At 40.5% G+C, this 18,279-nt stretch overlaps 1 protein-coding gene across 1 annotated transcript in view; it reads left to right on the forward strand.

Annotated features, from left to right (window-relative positions):
- ESR2 (estrogen receptor 2) overlaps positions 1-18,279 on the forward strand; it is a 70,478-nt gene that overhangs the window by 38,902 nt on the left and 13,297 nt on the right. Inside the window, exons 5-7 of the mRNA XM_089523625.1 lie at positions 8,355-8,493; positions 11,200-11,333; positions 15,817-15,997. Of these exons, the coding sequence (XP_089379751.1) occupies positions 8,355-8,493; positions 11,200-11,333; positions 15,817-15,997 (454 nt within the window). The remainder of the gene's footprint in view (positions 1-8,354; positions 8,494-11,199; positions 11,334-15,816; positions 15,998-18,279) is intronic.

Genomic DNA, 18,279 nt, shown 5'->3' on the forward strand with positions numbered 1-18,279 from the left:
AATCATGGTATATATTTTATAATCCACATTTAAAAGGCTGATAGGTCGATAATTTGCCAAACAAGAGCCATCTTTATCTTCTTTCAGGATGAGTGTTATACAAGTCTGTTCCCATGTCTGTGGTACTCCCTCATTTTCTATAGAGTTATATAGTTTAACTAGCGGGTCCAATAATTCTGATTTAAATACCTTATAATATAGTGCAGAAAAACCGTCCACTCCAGGGGTTTTCCCTTCCTTTAATGATGATATAGCTTTTAGAATTTCCTGTTTAGATATCCTTGCCTCCAGGCTCATTTTATGTTCTTGAGATATTTTTTCCACTATTTTGGGGTTTAGATAACTATTGATTTTGTCCTTCCCAGCTGTCTTTCCCCTTTCTTGGTCATATAATGTTTGATAATAACCTCGAAACAAATTTACTATATCTTCTTGTTTAGTATATGTTTTCCCTCCCACGTTCAGTTTCGCTATCCTTTTCTTCTCTTTGTGACCTTCCAATTTCTTAGCTAGCCACCTGCCCACTTTGTTTCCATTCTCAAAGAATTTCAGCTTATTACGTCTAAGATCTCTCTCAATCTCTATGTTAATCTTACTTTGCATCTGCTTTTTCAGCAATTTTACCTCGTTCAATAATTTATTATCTGTAGGATGGCGTTTTAGTAATTTTTCTTTCTTACCTAATTCCTCCATAAGATTTTTTTCTTTGATCTTTTCGGCCTTTCTTAACTCTGCTTGCTTTTTAATCATTAAACCTCTAACCACCGCTTTACTCGCATCCCAGATTGTTCCAATACTGCTCCCCGGTGTCTCGTTTGTTTTAAAGTAGAATTTAATCTCCTCTTTCAAAAACTCTACAAAACTCTCCTCTTTTAACATGTCCTCTTGTAACCTCCAAGTTTGGTTTTTCTTGCCCTTAATATCCACAGTCAAATCAATCAGACTATGGTCAGAAAAAGTTTTGGGGTCAATTTCCATTTTTTTCACTTTCACTAGTAAGGATTTGGATATCATAAAAAGGTCTATCCTAGACCAAGACCTGTGCACTTCCGAGTAAAATGTAAACCCTGGTTTCTCGTTATATTTAAGCAACCATAGGTCTTCCAAATCGTGTTCATACATCATGTCAAAACAGCTTTGGGGTACTCTCCCCTGGGTATCTTTCAATTTCCTTTCCGATTTTCTATCTCTTTTCACTTTCAAAACCCCATTGAAGTCTTCCGCTATAATTAGTTTCCCTTTGTCACAAAGCATCAGTTCTTCATTGAGTTTTTGAAAAAAAGGTTCTTTCTTTTCAAGGGGGCCATAAATATTTACAACCACTATTACTTCCTTCCCTGTATTAATTTCTACAATTACGAACCTGCCATCTGGGTCCGACTTAATTTCCTTAGTCTCCCAATTTTTATTAACAAAGGTGATACATCCCCGCTTTTTCTTATTGATTGACGATGTGAAACAGTTACCCAACTTAGGATTTCTTAAATATTTTAAATCTGTTGTCCTTATCTTGGTTTCCTGCAAACAAACAACATCATATCTTCTTTTTTCTAACAAATGAAAAATTTGTTTTCTCTTTTTTTCCTTATTCAACCCCCCTACATTCCAAGATGCTAAAGACATCATTGTTACCGCAAGTTAATAACAATAAAGAAAAGAAAAGAGCATAGAATAAAACAAATGTACTTCACCTTCGATAAATTCTTCTAGTCTAACAGAGCAGTCTGCAATGTTGACTCCTTCTCATTAGCAATCAGCCCTTCCCTCTGAGTTTCTTTCGGTAAGTTCCCCCCTAAATCCAGCAAGTCCTTTTTTTTGGGTAGTCACAGTTTCACTTGCTACAGATGGATTTATATCTATGTTTCCTTACTCCCCATTCTCCTCGTTCTGTAATATCTTTCTATAAAAGTCTTTAGCTTTTCCAATAGAATCTATTTTCACCCTTCTCTCTCTATACATGAACACAACTCCCTCCACATTTCCCCACCTATAACTAATGTTTTTCCTCTGAAGTAAAGATGTTAAAAATCTGTATTGTTGCCTTTGTTTTAACGTGCCCAGGGGTAGGTCTCTATAAATCTCTAATTCCACATTTTCAATGATCAATCCTTCAGCAAAAATTTTTTGTATGATTTTTTCTCTTATCCTTGAATTGTTAAAACACACAGCTATATCCCTTGGCAAACTCCTCTCTTGCGCTGTTCTGGAATAAACCTGGAATAGTTTATCAATTTGAGTATTCAGCAGGTCTGTGGGTATATCAAGGAATTTTGCTAATGCTGGAATTATTATTTCTTCCAAGTTTTCTTCCTCTATTTCTGGGAGACCTCTAATTTTAATTGCCCTATCTCTCTGTTTTTTCTCTTGCATCCAAAGAATTTTTTCTTCTTTACTTTGACGCTTCTCAATTTCCTCAATCTTATTGTCCAGCTCCTCTGTTTTTTTTGTCGTAGCTTGAACCTCTTCTCTGATTTCCCGAAACTCTTTATTCAGACAGTCATTTTTTTTAACCAATCCACGTATCTCTGACTGCATATCTGATCTGATCTCTTCTCTTAAATTTTTTTGTTCCTCCCTTATCTCCGCTTTAAATTTTTTCTTAAATTCCCGTAGCTCCTCCAGGATCACGGCACTTAAGTCCTGATGTTTATTGGACCAATCCAGAGAATCTCTTCTATTACTCGTATGAGTCCAGCTCATATTGTCCTTTCTATTTTTCGTTTGTCTGGTTTCCATCAGTAAGCTCCGAGACGAACAAACAGACAATAAAAGGTCCCAGAGAAACAAAACCAGAAATCTGAGCAGCCTCAAAGGTAGCTGTTCCTAGTTGAACTCTTAAAGTTCCGAGAGGTCTAGTGCTTAGAAGGGGAAAGCTTTGAGCAGATTTGCTTTCTTTTCACTTCCCAGGTGCAAATCCTCCGTTACTACCTTTCTTTAACAGGCTTCTTGTTAATGTATAACAGCTGGGGATATATGCAGTCTAATAAGGTAGATTAACCCAGCTGTAAACTCAAAAAACTCGAAGCTCAAAAACTTAAAGCCTTTCTTGTTAAAGGATACACAAAAAATATTTGTCCAGAGTCACTAGAGGGGAAAAAGTGGAAAGGCGAAGGCGCTATTATTTCATCCAAAATACACCAAACTATCTTTCCATCTTCCACATTTCCCGGAATAACCAGTTCTCTTAGGCCTTTATCAGTTCTCTTCCAACCAGATCCAAACAATGCATATAAAACCCCTGTTTGGGTCAACAAAAAACACGGGTTTCTTCAAAACAAATAGATTTGCTGTCAAAACTGCTCCCAGAAGGGATGGCTCACGTTGCGTCGGCTGTCTTGCGACTCTCTCAGAGACCCTCCAGCGCCCGCAGTGGCTCCCCACTTCAAACGGAAAGAGGGAGTCTCTCGAGTCCCCTACAGACCCTCGCTCCAAGTTTCCCCCAACTTGGAAACTCTGCTGTCACCCAGTAGATGGAAAAGTTGAGGCCTTAAACAAGCCCACGACAGACCTTGGAGACAGAGCAAAGCTCCTTGCCTCCACTCGTCTTGACGTCGCAACCGGAAGTCTCAGCATTACACTTTCAGCTGCTCCAGTTTGTGTGTGTGTGTATATATATATGTGTGTGTGTGTGTGTGTGTGTGTGTGTGTATATGTATATGTATGTATATATATATATATATAGATATACACACACACACAAAGATGTGTGTGCAAGCATATACATGCAGCATTACACTTTCGGCTGCTCCACAGTACATATATATATATATATAAAAACTCTCATACAGACAAATGTGTGTTTACACATAGAAAAGGCATCACACTTTTGGCTATACCACTATGTGTATATATATATATATATATAAGTATGTATGTATGTATTTATGTGTGTGCATACACACACACACACACACACACACACACACACATATACAGATGGAGCATACCCCTTTCGTAAGTGGCTAAAGGCAGCAATTCTCGCGATATTCTGCGCTAAACAGTGACCTCATTCTTCACCCCTGGAAGTTAAAAATGTTGTGCCCCATTCAGAGCCCCACAGAGCATGCGCAAAGCTGCCGATGCGCATCGGCGAACACACATTATTCGGCTGGTGTGGTTCTCCAATCCGCACTGGCCTCGCTTTGTGTCAATACGCATTGGCTGATGCGCATTGGCTGATCCAGAAGGCTGCCCAGGTGTGGATGAATGATACGATATGACATGAAATCGGATCGGCAAAGCGTATTGAGAGAGCGCAAATGTGGATGCCCAATGCGATATGACGTGAAATCGCATTGGCCAATACGAATTGACGCTCAAGAAGCCCCCGTGTGATAAGGTCCTATGACTTTTGGAGACTAGGAATGTAAGGGGTCTAGGCTGACCTAAGAATTTGTGGGCGACCTAGATAGTACTAAAATAAACACTGAATGAGTTTGCTGATCACCTACACTCCCTCAGGCTCTTCACATTTCCTCTCGCAATGAAGACATTGGTCCAAACCACACTGCAGAAATAATGTAGTTTGAGACTGCTTTAAGTGCCCTTGCTCAGTGCGAGGGAATCCTGGGAACTGAGCTCTCTGACAGAGAAGGCTAAATGTCTCACAAAACTATAGTCCCCCAAATTCCCTAGCTTTGAGACAAAGCCATTAGAGTGATCTCAAACTGGATTATTTCTACAGTGTGTTTTGGACCTAAGTGAGTCCCATCACAAAGCAGTGAAAGGCCATACCTTCCACCTCGCCCCAGGCTTTGTTCCTACTCAACCATCCTATCCGACTATCCAGGGATTGCCTCAAATCCAATCACTTTTGGATTGGAGTGGTGGATCACTTTTGTCAGTTCCCTGGGAAAACCATCAAAGCCTTTGTTACACAGTTTGCTAGCAGCAAATGACTTAAATTGAGGCTGTCATACTTTGGCCACATCATGAGAAGGCAGGATTCATTGGAAAAGACAATAATGCTAGGGAACGTAAAGGGATATAGAAAAAGAGAAAGGTCACATGCTAGATGGATGGACTCTGTTAAGGAGGTCATGTGTATGAATTTGCAGGACCTGAGCAGAGCAGTGGAGGATAGAGCGTCTTGGACATGTCTCATCTACAGGGCCGTCATGAGTTGGGATTAACTCAAAGGCAGTTAACAACAACAAGATACCTAAACATCTCTAGATTATATCTTGAACATATTTATCTCCTAAGATATACTTTTCTAACCATTCTAATCATCTCCGACTGATGCAGTGACTAGGGATGGCATCTCTCCTCTAAATGCCTGCTTGGAGTCGGTAATGGGCTGGATGAGGGAAAACAAACTCAGCCTGAATCCAGAGAAAATGGAAGTACTGGTGATAGGTCCCCCAGGCCGGGGTAGTGAAATTTGTCCACCTGTCCTGAATGGGGTCATGCTCCTCCTGAAGGACTCAGTTCGCAGCTTGGGAGTGCTTCTGGACTTGTCGCTCCAATTGACATCTCAAGTGGATGCGACGGTCAGAAGCGCTTGCTACCAGCTTCGGCTGATACGCCAGCTGCGACCCTACCTGGACCGGAGGGACCTTGAAACTATAGTACACGCTCTGGTAACCTCTCGATTGGATTTCTGTAATGGGCTCTACATGGGGCAACCCTTGTACCAAACCCGGAAGCTTCAGTTAGTGCAGAACAAGGCTACGAGATTGGTTGCTGGATGTTCCAGGGCAGACCATATAACACCTATCCTGAAAGATCTCCATTGGCTGCCTATTCGCTTCCGGGCCCAATACAAGGTGTTGGTAATTACCTATAAAGCCCTAAATGGCTTGGGCCCAGGGTACTTGGAGGACCGCCTCTCCCCATATAATCCGCCCCGCACACTCAGGTCAGCCGGGAAGAATTTGCTGAGGGTCCCAATTGCGCAATATGCGGTGACCTCGCAAAGGGCCTTTTCCATCTCGGCCCCAAAAATGTGGAACAACCTTCCCAACGAGCTCCGTTCCACCACCTCCCTGGATCTTTTCAAAAAGAACCTTAAGACCTTTTTCTTTCACCAAGCTTTCCCCCCATGAGATGTGATATTTTGCCCTTCCCCCTACTTTGTAGTGATTTTGTAATGTTTTTTGGATCTTTAACTCAGCTGGCTGTGTAATTGTTTTTAACATGATACTTTTAAATTGTTTTTATTGACATGTATGCATTTTTATGTTGGAATTTTAATCTGTACGCCGCTTTGATCATCGCGGAAAAGCGGGATAAAAATAAAATTTATTATTATTATTATTATTATTATTATTATTATTATTATTATTATACACTTCACTGATATAAACATATTTTATCCTAAAATACCAATTTTTATAGAAAGGTATGGTGAAAGTCAGAAGTGTGACATCAGAGAATACCTGCATTGTGATCTGTGCATTAATCGAAGAGGTACTGATTAAAATAGCTTAGAAATGCAGACAAAGCACATTCCTCAAGCATCCCTGCAGCTTAATCCCTTCCCTGATAGTTCTCTGCTAAAAATAGTTTCCTTCCTTGTAGTAACATATCTTATAGACATAATTAGAGGAAGTAGGGTAATTTGATAACAATAACTATCAGCTAGTAAGTTGCAATCTCTAGATCCTCCAGCTTGACTTTTGGCAGAAGTTGACAATAGAGTCATGCTGGAGGACCTGGAGATTCCTAGAAAGAACATATTACTTAAATCCATGAATACTCAAATTGGCCAAAGTCAAGGCAGCAAATGTGGCGGGCCGACTGTACATTCCTCTTTTTCCTTTGTTTTACTATTATTTTGTGTAATGTATTAGTTTGTGTAGTTAGTATGTACGTGTTTCCATCTAAGTTGTTTTTTTATTAAAAGTTATGGGCTAATGAAAATAAAATAAAATAAAATAAAATAAAAAAATGTTTCCTTCCAGAGCTGCCTTTCTTTTGATTTTTCTTTAAAGTCGGCACTATACACATGGGATCCCCAGATTTCAGGGCCTGACTCCCTTCTTCATTCATTGGGTAAAGAGGTTGAAAGGGGATGGGGGTGTTGGGTATTTTCATTTGATGCAGAGGTCTATATTCTGCTGAAGGCTACAGAAACACAGTTGACCATGAGGTGCCATTGTGCATGTTGTGCCACTGTGCACTGCACATGCAGATTAAGCATTTTTTATTTCTTTGGTTGTATAGTGTTGAAATTCACTAATGCACAATCATCACACAATTCTGCAAGTGTAAAATTACATTCTGTCTCTGTGGATCCTGGCCTTGTTTTATTATTATTATTATTATTATTATTATTATTTTAAAGGCATACTCTGTGCAATTGTGACTGAAGCTTAATGCATCTTGCAACATTCATCATGCATATTGTTGTTATTGTTGCTGTTCTTTCTTACCTGCCTCTCCCTTTGGATTGAGTAAAGATAAACAACAAATTAAACATATCATACAGTTAAAAGAGCATATAGATAGCACAAAACACTGGGCTTATATAGGACAGCTTCCTGCAAAGTTAGCAAGGCAGGGTGAGAATCCTGCAGCCCTCCAGATATCGCTGGATTGCAACTCCAAAAGCTCTATCCAGGATTGACAATAGTGAAAAATGCTGGGATTTGTTGTCTAAAAACATCTGGAAGGATGCAGAGTTCCCATCCCTATGCTAAGTCTGTAGAGGGCATTTCCCCGTGTCATAGTAATGCATTCTAGATGTACTTTTGTCTGTTTTTCGTACCTGCCTAAGACAGTGCTGTGTAATAAAGTGCTGTGCAAAATAAGCCAGTATTTTAACAGTTCTGTGCCAAACACGGTACTGTGTAAAAGGGAGCATTTTTTTGTTGTTGGCTGTATTGCTTGCAGAGAGATTTTGGTCAAGATCTGACATAGGAGTTCCATGCAGACATATGTATTGACTGGGCTGTGCAACCCTGGTGTTGAGTGGCAAGGTTGCACAACTGTATTCACATCCAAATGTGCAACTCAGTATACAGCCTGATGCCCATGTGTTCCCCTTGAACATCCATGAATGTTGACACACACAATGAACCTACATGAACAACTCCAGTTCTGTGACCAAGTGTAAGAGACCATCAGGATTCCCATTATTATCTTGTGTGCCAGCAGAACAAGTATGGTCTTTCATTTTATTTTATTTTTAAAGAAAACAATCCATAGTCAATTTGCTTATTTATATGGATATGCCAGCAGAGCATCCAGACACCCCTAGATATTTCAACCTAGATATGTTCCATGTCTGTCTTTTTAGAGGAAACATAGGACTGCCCCTGAAATTCTCAAAAATGCAAAGAGAGAGAGAGAGAGACAGAGAGAGAGAGAGAGAAGTTGATGTAATGATACCATCTCTTGTGTTTTTCAAGGCTTCATAGAGCTCAGTCTGTATGATCAAGTGAGGCTTTTGGAAAGCTGCTGGTTGGAAGTGCTAATGGTGGGTCTGATGTGGAGATCCATAGATCATCCTGGCAAGCTCATCTTTGCACCAGACCTAGTGCTTGACAGGTAAGAAGCCTGAGCGACTCTCTATTTCTGTCTGTTGGTTTGTTATTTGCTGTTATTGTGTACTGACAAGTCATTTCTGACTTATGGCAACACTAAGGTAAACCTACCATGCAGTTTTCTTGGCAGAATTTGTTCAGAGGGGATTCATCTTTGCCTTCCTCTGAGGCTGAGAGAGAATGACTTACACAGTGTCACTCATAGTGGGTTTTGTGGCCAAACGTAGATTCAAACCCTGGTCTCCTGGTGTCCTAGTCCAACATTCAAACCACTACATCACACTGTTCACTGTAAGTGCAGCACATAGCCTGAAAAAGCCCTTGGTATCCACTGGGGTTTGGTTCCAGGACCACCTGTGGATACCAAAATCCATGGATGCTCAAGTGTTAGTAAATACGATGACATAGTAAAATGGTATCCCTTGTATAAAATGGCAACATCAAGGTTTGCTTTTTTCTTTTTTGTTTTTTTAACATTTTCAAACCATGGATGGTTAAATCCATGGATAAAGAATGCATGGATGTGGAAGGCTGGCTTTACAGCAGGAGGATTTTCAACTGTGTAAAAAATAAGAAGTATCTGAAGGTCTCAATTTTTGAAATTGGTGACCACTACAGTATAAGCGTATCCACTGCAAGGAGCTGAGTTAGTATAAGTGGTCTAGGCAATTACCCAGTTCCAGTACTTTGCAATTGTTGTTAGTTGCTGTCAAGTTGGCTTCAACATATGGTGACCATGTAAATGAGAGACTCTCTGTCCTCAACAGCCCTGCTTAGGTCTAGCAAACTCTGGTCTAGTAAACTGATTTTTGTTGTTGTTAACTGCCGTCGAATAGGTGTCAACCCATAGTGACCCTGTGAGTAAAACATCTCCAAGACTCCCTGTCCACTACTGCTCTGCTTAATCCCTGCACATTCATACCCATGACCTCTTTAACAGAGTCCATCCATCTAGCACATGGCCTTCCTCTCTTTCTACTTTCCTCCACCTTTCCTAGCATTATTGTTTTCTCCAATGAATCGTGCCTTCTCATGATGTGTCTGAAGTATGATAGCCTCAATTTCATCATCGTGGCTTTCATATTTCTGGCTTGATCTGTTCTAGGACCATTTGTTTGTTTTTTGAATGTCCATGTGATCCTTAGCACTTTTCTCGAGCATTACATCTCAAATGAATTGATTTTCTTTTTGTTGGCTTTCTTCACTGCCCAGCTCTCACATCCATACATGGTGATAGGGAATACAATGGCTGTACGAGTCTAACTTTTGTTCTCAGTTGTATATCTTTACATTTTCGGATCTTTTCTAGTGTTATATTTAACAGGTTAATTCCAGGTTCTGACTGGAACTGATCAGGATGTGCCTCTGCCTTACTGCAAGAGGATACAGTACATTCAAATAACATTTTGTATTTGATTTACTTGATTTATTACTTTTGATTATGTATTTATTTTATTTCTGTGCCACCTTTCTCCCAGAAAGGGATGCAAGGCAGCTCACAAATAAAACCATTTAAATGTTATACAGTAAAATAAAATAAAAAACTATTTAAAATCATCTAACTAAAAACAGTATAAAATCCCATAAACATACAAAAGTTAAAAGCATAACTAAAACACACACCCAGTATAAAAGCCTCCCTGACACAATTATACATTATGTGTATTGATTATATATATTGATTAGGATGGGGTGAGGATCTTCCTTGGAAGATCTGGGATTTCAAACATGTCAAGGAATAGAGGAATTGATTTAGTGAAACATCATTTTTCTGAGAGGGAGCTCCAAAGACAAGGGGGTAACAAGAAAGAAAGTCTCAAGTTTTAAAAGCAAGCAGGAGATATTTGTGAAGCTCCTGAAGGCAGCAGAGCTGGGCTGTTGAATCCATGGCTATCAAGATTTTGTTCTCAGCAGTTCCAACTGGGATGATCAGTGGCAGGGGGATGATGGGAGTCGTAGTTCATATGTGGAGAACCATTGGTTCCTCAGCTCTGCAAAGCTAGGAGTGAAGGCACTCTGCATTCTCTTCTAAAATCATAGAATCATAGAGTTGGAAGAGACCCCAAGGGCCATCCAGTCCCACCCCATTCTGCCATGCAGGAACTCTCAGTCAAAGCATCCCTGACAGATGGCCATCCAGCCTCTGCTTAAAGACCTCCAAGGAAGGAGATTCCACTACACTCCGAGGGAGTGTGCTCCACTGTCAAACAGCCCTTACTGTCGGGAAGGTCTTCCCAATATTTTTCTTGGAGCTTTCATCCATTTCTCCGGGTCCTAGTCTCTGGAGCAGCAGAAAACAAGTCATCTCCCTCCTCAATATGACATTCCTTCAGGCATTTAAACAGGGCTATCGTATCACCTCTTAACCTTCTCTTCTCCAGGCTAAACATCCCCAGCTCCCTAAGTCGTTCCTCATAGGACATGGTTTCCAGACCCTTCACCATTTTAGTTGCCCTTCTTTGGACACACTCCAGTTTTTCAACATCCTTCTAAGGGAGAATGCAATCCAAATTTAAGACCAAGAATTTTGCAAGGAATGTTTTAAGATTTCTTATCAAAATTAAAATTACACACAATTAAAATACCCACACACAAAAGCCCAAATCATGAATACAGACAAAAAAGCAAATGATAATCAGAGCACGAAAAGATATTTTCTTGAAGATAATATTTTGGATTCCTAATAATCTTCTGACTGTTTCCACCTTAGGGATGAGGGGAAATGTGTGGAAGGAATTTTGGAAATCTTTGACATGCTCTTGGCAACAACCTCAAGGCTTCGAGAGCTGAAATTGCAGCACAAAGAATATCTCTGTGTCAAGGCGATGATCCTCCTCAATTCCAGTGAGTAGATGCGCTGCAGTCATGTCAAGCTGTGCTTATTACTGAGACAAAAATTTGGGCGGTGGTGGTAGAAATATCAAAGGACACAAGAGCCATTAAGGCGAATGGAATAACAACATCCAAAGTGCTTTTTCCCTTCCTCCTGTTATAATGGTTTTCTGATTGATACACAGAAATAATACCTAGGTCACCATGATGTATCATTCTGTGTGCTGCATTTTTATACCTTCTAAAAGTAAAACTTGAAAGGACACTTAATAAAATAGTATGTGACCCAAGACTTATTAAATCACCGTCTTGGTCGCCCACACAAACACAAGTGAGTTAGGTTGTCAGATCCCCCGCCATTATCCTATTCCTGTGATTTTCAGCTGATAAGGAGAAAAATGATATATCTTCACGACTCTACATATCTTCTAATAATAATAATAATAATAATAATAATAAAATTTATTTGTATCCTGCCCCTCTGAGAACAATCAGGGCGGCTAACAAAGTTAAAAATACACAACATATAAAATCCCTGGTACCCTCCCCTCCTTAAAAAAGTATTAAATCCAATGCAGTACTTAAAAAACAGGACAAACAACAACAAACAAACAAACATACAAGTTAAAAACTGACCAGACTGGGGTGGGCAATGTCTGGGGCTAAACAGATCACCCACAGGATCTTCATATCCTCCAACATTATTTCACAGATGAAAACTAGCATAAATGTAGCCACGCAATATCAATCTGGCCAAAGTTATTAATCTGGAAGAACATGCAAGCTAGGAGAGACTGCAGCAGTTTGCTTTTGCCTGATTCCACTGGGAAGGGCAAGACACACCTCTCCTCTCCTTGCTACTGAGTTAATTGAATACAAACTACTTTTGCACTTGGAACAATGGACTTTATCACATGGGGAAAATCACGAGTTTAAACATAGATTATCCCGTGCAATCGTGCAATATCACAATCGTGATTAGCATTTTCACATGATGTCACACAATTAAATTGTCATTATCCTGGGAATAAACAGGCCATAAACATCCACAAATCATTCATGTATAAAAATGTTAATCGTGATTGCATGATTTTCACGGGATAATCATTGTTTAAATCCCCCTATTTTCCCCATGTGATAAAGTCCTTAGTTTGCAGCAACTGGAGTAATGAGGACAAAAGGGGAAACTAGGAGGAGAAGAAAGAAGTGGGACATTTTAAAAGCAAGTGAAACCATGGCATGAAAGAGGAATAATAGGGACTGTCCCTGCCAAACTAGGACAAATGGAAGGTATTGACCTTCAAGGCTGCACCCAAGTGCACCCTCATTTTGCCATGTTTTTCACCTTCTTTGCGCCATTTTTACATTCTTACTTAATTCTGGGTTATTTCCTGTTGGAAAATAGCTTCTTGTGGACCTAAAAAAGCTGGCAGGAGGCAACAGGGTGAAATTGCCACTCAGTGTCCCTTAGGCATTTTTTTTAATGGGGGTGGGGAGCCTGGAAGCTCATGAAGCCCACACTTTCCCCACCCCTTTATTTGTTCTTAACAAACTGAGACAGAATTTTTAAGTGGCAAGTGAGGACAATGTCTTTTTGCTTCACACGTTCATCTTACTATATCGACTTGAGGGTGGACAACAGCAACAACAAATCTGTTATAAAGACACTAATAATAGGGAAACAGACATTACACTATAAGGAATTTACCCTTCACTTCCTTCCAAAATTTGTTGTTAACTGCCCTTGAGTGGTCTTTGATTCATGGCAAGCCTATGGATGAGACACCTCCAACCCCCTGTCCTCAGCTTCTCTGATCAGGTCCTGCAGGCCCATTCAGGCCCATATCCTCCCTCATTGAGTCTAAACATTGGGCATATGGTCATTTTTTTCTACTTTCTTCCTTTCCTACCATCATTGACTTTTCTAATGATTCATCTTCTCATGATGTGGCCAAAGTACGGCAGCCTCAGTTTAGTCATCTTGGCTTCCAGAGATAATAATTTATTTATAGCCCGCCCAATCACAAGGAATCTGGGCGGGTTGCAACAATAAAAATATAGAGAATAAAATAAAATACAAAAAATAAGTAAAATACAATAAAATAAAAGAGAGCGACGTTAGTTACAGTAAATTCACAGTAGGCCTGATGGAAATTGAGACTGTCTTTTTCACTCCCTCCTAGGTCTGATGATGACAGTTGAGGCGGAGGGAGGGCTCTTCTTCTTGAGGCAAGAATATGATTTCAATTAAATTTAATTTAATTCTTCTCATTAATTTAAGAGAAGAATTGGTGGACAGAGTGACGTAAGTCACAGTAAATGGGGAGAGGAACTAGGTAGGGAAGGCCTGCCGGAAGAGATCCATTTTAAGAGCCTTCTTAAAGGCTGTAAGAGTAGAAATGTCACGGATCTCCTTCGGCAGGTCATTCCATAGCTTCGGAGCTGCGATGGAAAAGGCCCTCTGGGTGACTGAAGTTAGCCTAGATTTTATTGGCTGAAGTAGATTCTTCCCCGAGGACCTTAGAGTGCGGGACGGACAGTATGGAAGTAGGCGGTCTCTTAAGTATTCTGGACCCAAGCCATGTAGGGCTTTGAAGGTAATCACCAACACCTTGTACCTTGCCCGGAAACTAATTGGCAGCCAGTGAAGGGATTTCAAAACCGGTGTTATGTGATTGTTACGACGAGTACCTGTAATTAACCTGGCTGCCATGTTTTGTACAAGTTGAAGTTTCTGAACTTAGGCTTGACTGTGTTAGGACTCATTTGTGTCTTCTTGGCCATCCATGGTATTCTCAATACTTTTCTCCAGCACCTCATAACAAAAGTGGAACATGGAAAGAGGAGACAGAAACAGGGATATTTAAAAAGAAGGTGAAAAAGTGGGACAGTTGGAGGGCATGATTGGAGAGCTGCCAACAGTGGCCACATACAGGTGGAAATAGTACATCAAGAGAGTAACATCACACTCATGGTATTACATAATAATTGTGTATTAGTCAACTGGAACACTGTGAAACTAATATGCAAAAAATGAAATATGAAATTATTGCAATGTGTAGATTCACCGCCTGTGCAACTCAGCTTCCATAATCTTCTGGATCAGACACAAATGGCCAATTTCTTCTGTGGAGGAAGTTATGCATGTCTAAGTTGCTAATAGGACCCCAGACATAGTTAGCCCACAGCCAAATTTTGTTGGAGGGTTGTAACCATGAGGTGCTTAGCCCATTGCAGTATCAGGGAAGATGTCCCACTATCCACTAAAATTGTCCACCTGAGAGGTAAAAGGTAGTGAGTGAGATAAACCAGTGGTCTGATTTAATACAGGTTCAGTATGCCTTATCTGGAATTCTGGAATCAAAAATACTCTTAAATCCACAACTGTCCGCATGGGTGGCTGAGATAGTGACACCATTGCTTTCTGATGGGTACATAAATTTTGTTTCATGCACAGTTCTGGGCCCACAATTTAAAAAGGATGTGGAGAAACTGGAGCACGTCCAAAGGAGGGCCAGTAAAATAGTGAAGGGTCTGGAAACCATGTCCTATGAGGAACGACTTAGGGAGCTGGAGATCGAGAAGAGAAAGTTAAGAGGTGATATGATAGCCCTGTTTAAATATTTGAAGAGATGTCATATTGAAGAGGGAGCTAGCTTGTTTTCTGCTGCTCCAGAGAACAGGACCTGTAACACTGGATGCAAGCTGCAGGAAAAGATATTCCACCTCAACATTAGGAGGAATTTCCTGACAGTAAGTGCTGTTCAACAGTGGAACAAACTCTTTCCTTGGAGTGTGGTGGGGTCCTCCTCTTTGGAGGTCTTTAAACAAGGGTGAATGGCCATCTGTCAGGGATGCTTTGATTGAGGTTTCCTGCATGGCAAGTGGTTGGACTGGATGGCCCTTGTGGTCTCTTCCAACTCTATTATTCTATGATTCTATGAAAATTATTAAAAACATTATGTATAATATACCTTCAGACTATATTTATAAGTGTATATCAAATATAAATGAACTTCATGTTTAGACTTGGGTCCCATCTCTAAGATTTCTCATTACGTATATGCAAATATTCCAAAATGCCAAAAAAAAAAAAAAAAAAATCCAAAATATTTTTGCTCCCAAGCATTTCAGATAAGTGAAACTCAAGCTGTATAACACAGTTTCATAAGTATTACAAGCTCAGTGCACATTACTCTTTTAAGCAGTTGTTACATATCTCCAAGTCAGTACTAATTTACAGTGATTTTATCATAAGGTTTTCTTGGCAAGATTTATTCAGAATTGTCATCGCCTTCCTCTAATGATGAGAAAGTGTAACTTGCCCAAGATCACACAATGGGTTTCTGTGGGTGAGCGGGGATTTGAATCCTGGTCTCTCAAAATTCTAGTTCAGTACTTAAACCACAATAGCACACTGGTTCCCTACTGCTGAGCAGGAACTGCTCAATAAACTCTGAACACTATGGGTAATTTTGGTCTCTTTCTTGGCTAGGCATGTTTCCAATGTCATCCACCACAGAAGAACCTGAGAGTCACCGGAAGCTGAACCACTTGCTCAACTCTGTGACCGATGCCTTGGTGTGGGTCATTGCAAAGAGCGGGATCCCTTTGCCACAACAGACCACTCGCTTGGCAAATTTGCTCATGTTGCTTTCACATGTCAGACACGCAAGGTAAGGCGGTCCTTTAGGGTCTTGCGGATTTTCTTTAAAACCTGTTAGCATTTTTAACTGTGGCCAAGAATCCTATCACTTCTCTGAGCTCGTTTTAGATGCCCATTTCTGTTTTTCTCTTTGCCTATGAAATATTTCATTGAAGTTTATCACACGCAGGAGATTGGGAGTTTATCCCGTGAATATCCCAGAAAAATCACATAATTGCATGAAACGATTTCACACGATGTTGCACAAAACCCATCATTAAATTAGTCACAATGAAGCATTAATGCACATCTTTTTACTTTTGGGATTTCAGTGACAATGCAGTTCTGATATTACTTTATTTGTGCAATTGTGTGTGATAATCATTTGCTCAGTTACTCCCCATTTTTGCTTTATTTGCGGCATGCTTTAAAATCAGGGGTAGGCAACCTGCGGCCCGCGGGCCGGATGCGGCCCGGCGAGGCCTTGGGACCGGCCCCAGCCCGGTCCTGCCGCCGATTGCCGCCGGGGCCTTTGGCGTCTTGCGTGAGGGGCATGGTGGGGCAATTGTCTATAGAAGCCTCAGAAACATGCATTTCTCTTAACATTTTTTTAAAAATCAGCAATTTTTTTCGTGTGTCCTCCATTTTTTATTAAAAAAGTGCCCTCCATTTGAAAATTTTGTCCTACATTTGTCCTGGTTTATTTATTTATTTAATTTTTAAAATATTTATTTATTTATTTATTTATTGGCTTTGGCCCCCCAGTTGTCTGGGGGACAGCAACCCGGCCCCTGGCTCAAAAGGGTTGCCTACCCCTGCTTTAAATGCACTTTAATCTTTCTTTAATGCTGAAATTAGCCCCAGTGTGATAAACCTCATTGAGATTTACGTGATGTGATGGCTGATGCATCCAGACAAGATGTATAAAGTTCAGTTTCCTGCCTGAATGTCCAGGCTGCCAAATTCACTAGTTTTGAAAGGCAGATCTTTCTGGGTAGTGTATTATGGGAGTTATAGTCCAAAAGAGAAAATTTTCTAGGTTCTGAGAAAATCCTAATTTCATATGATATGAAATAAAGGAGAAGCTTATGTCTATGTATTTGGGACCAGTTTTGAATATGTTCCTTGTTTTTGTTGTGTGTCTTTAAGTCATTTCCCACTTACAGCGATCCTGTTACAGAATTTTTCTTGGCAAGATTTGTTCAAGGGGCAGGGATGGTCTTTGCCTTCCTGTGTGGCTGAAAGAATGTGACTTGCCCAAGGTTACCCAGTAGATTTCCATCGCTGAGTAGGGATTTGAACCCTGGTCTCCAGAGTCTTCGTCCAACATTCAAAACAATACATCAGGGGTAGGCAACCTTTTTGAGCCGGGAGCCGGATGGTTGTTCCCTCAGACAACTGGGGGGGCCGAAGCAAAAAATAATAATAATTAAATAATTTTTTAAAAATTAATTAAATAAATAAATAAACCAGGACAAATGTAGGACAAAATTTTCAAATGGAGGACACTTTTTAAATAAAAAATGGAGGACATATGAAAAAATTTGCTGATTTTTAAAGAAATGTTAAGATAAATGCATATTTCTGAGGCTTCTATAGACAATTGCCCCACCATGCCCCTCGTGCGACAGGCCAAAGGCCCCGGCGGCAATCGGCGGCAGGACCGGGCTGGGGCCGGTCCCAAGGCCTCGCCAGGCTGCATCCTGCTCGTGGGCCGCAGGTTGCCTACCCCTGCAATACATCACACTGGTGTTTCATAACCTTGTCAAAAAAGCTTTAATGTTGCAGACTGATATGGAAGTGACATGTGTCTTTAAATGATTAGCATCCATCTGTGAATTGGCTTTTCCACTCCATGAACTCAACCATTGCATTAGGATATGTTTGTATCTATATACAGTGAGCCCGTGCCATACACAGGCTCATTCTAGGTGGCTTTCATCTTACGCTGAAGCTGCCCGTCATTAAAAACAATGTTGCACGCGCACGCAGCACGCGCACACAACCACACTGCGAGCCCAAGGCCCATTCTATCCAATGGGGCTTGAGCATACCGCTTTTTGCTTTATGTGGGGGGTGGGTGGGTCCAGAACGGTTCCCCCATGTAAAGTGAGGCTGGACTGTACAAATATTAATAAGTGGGAAATAATGATGGTGCTGCACTGAGACTCAACCCCATATGTTCTTCCTTTTTGCATTGTAGGTCTAGATTGTAAGTCATTTACATTTGAGTTAGGCAGTGCACTTTCACTTCAGAGAAGTTTGTGGATAACATAAAGGCTGTGCTTCAACCAGAATCGACTACAAATGCGT

The sequence above is a fragment of the Sceloporus occidentalis genome, unplaced genomic scaffold (assembly GCF_023333645.1).
Source record: "Sceloporus occidentalis isolate IW3139 unplaced genomic scaffold, rSceOcc1.0.p SCAF_4, whole genome shotgun sequence".
Taxonomy (NCBI): domain Eukaryota; kingdom Metazoa; phylum Chordata; class Lepidosauria; order Squamata; family Phrynosomatidae; genus Sceloporus; species Sceloporus occidentalis.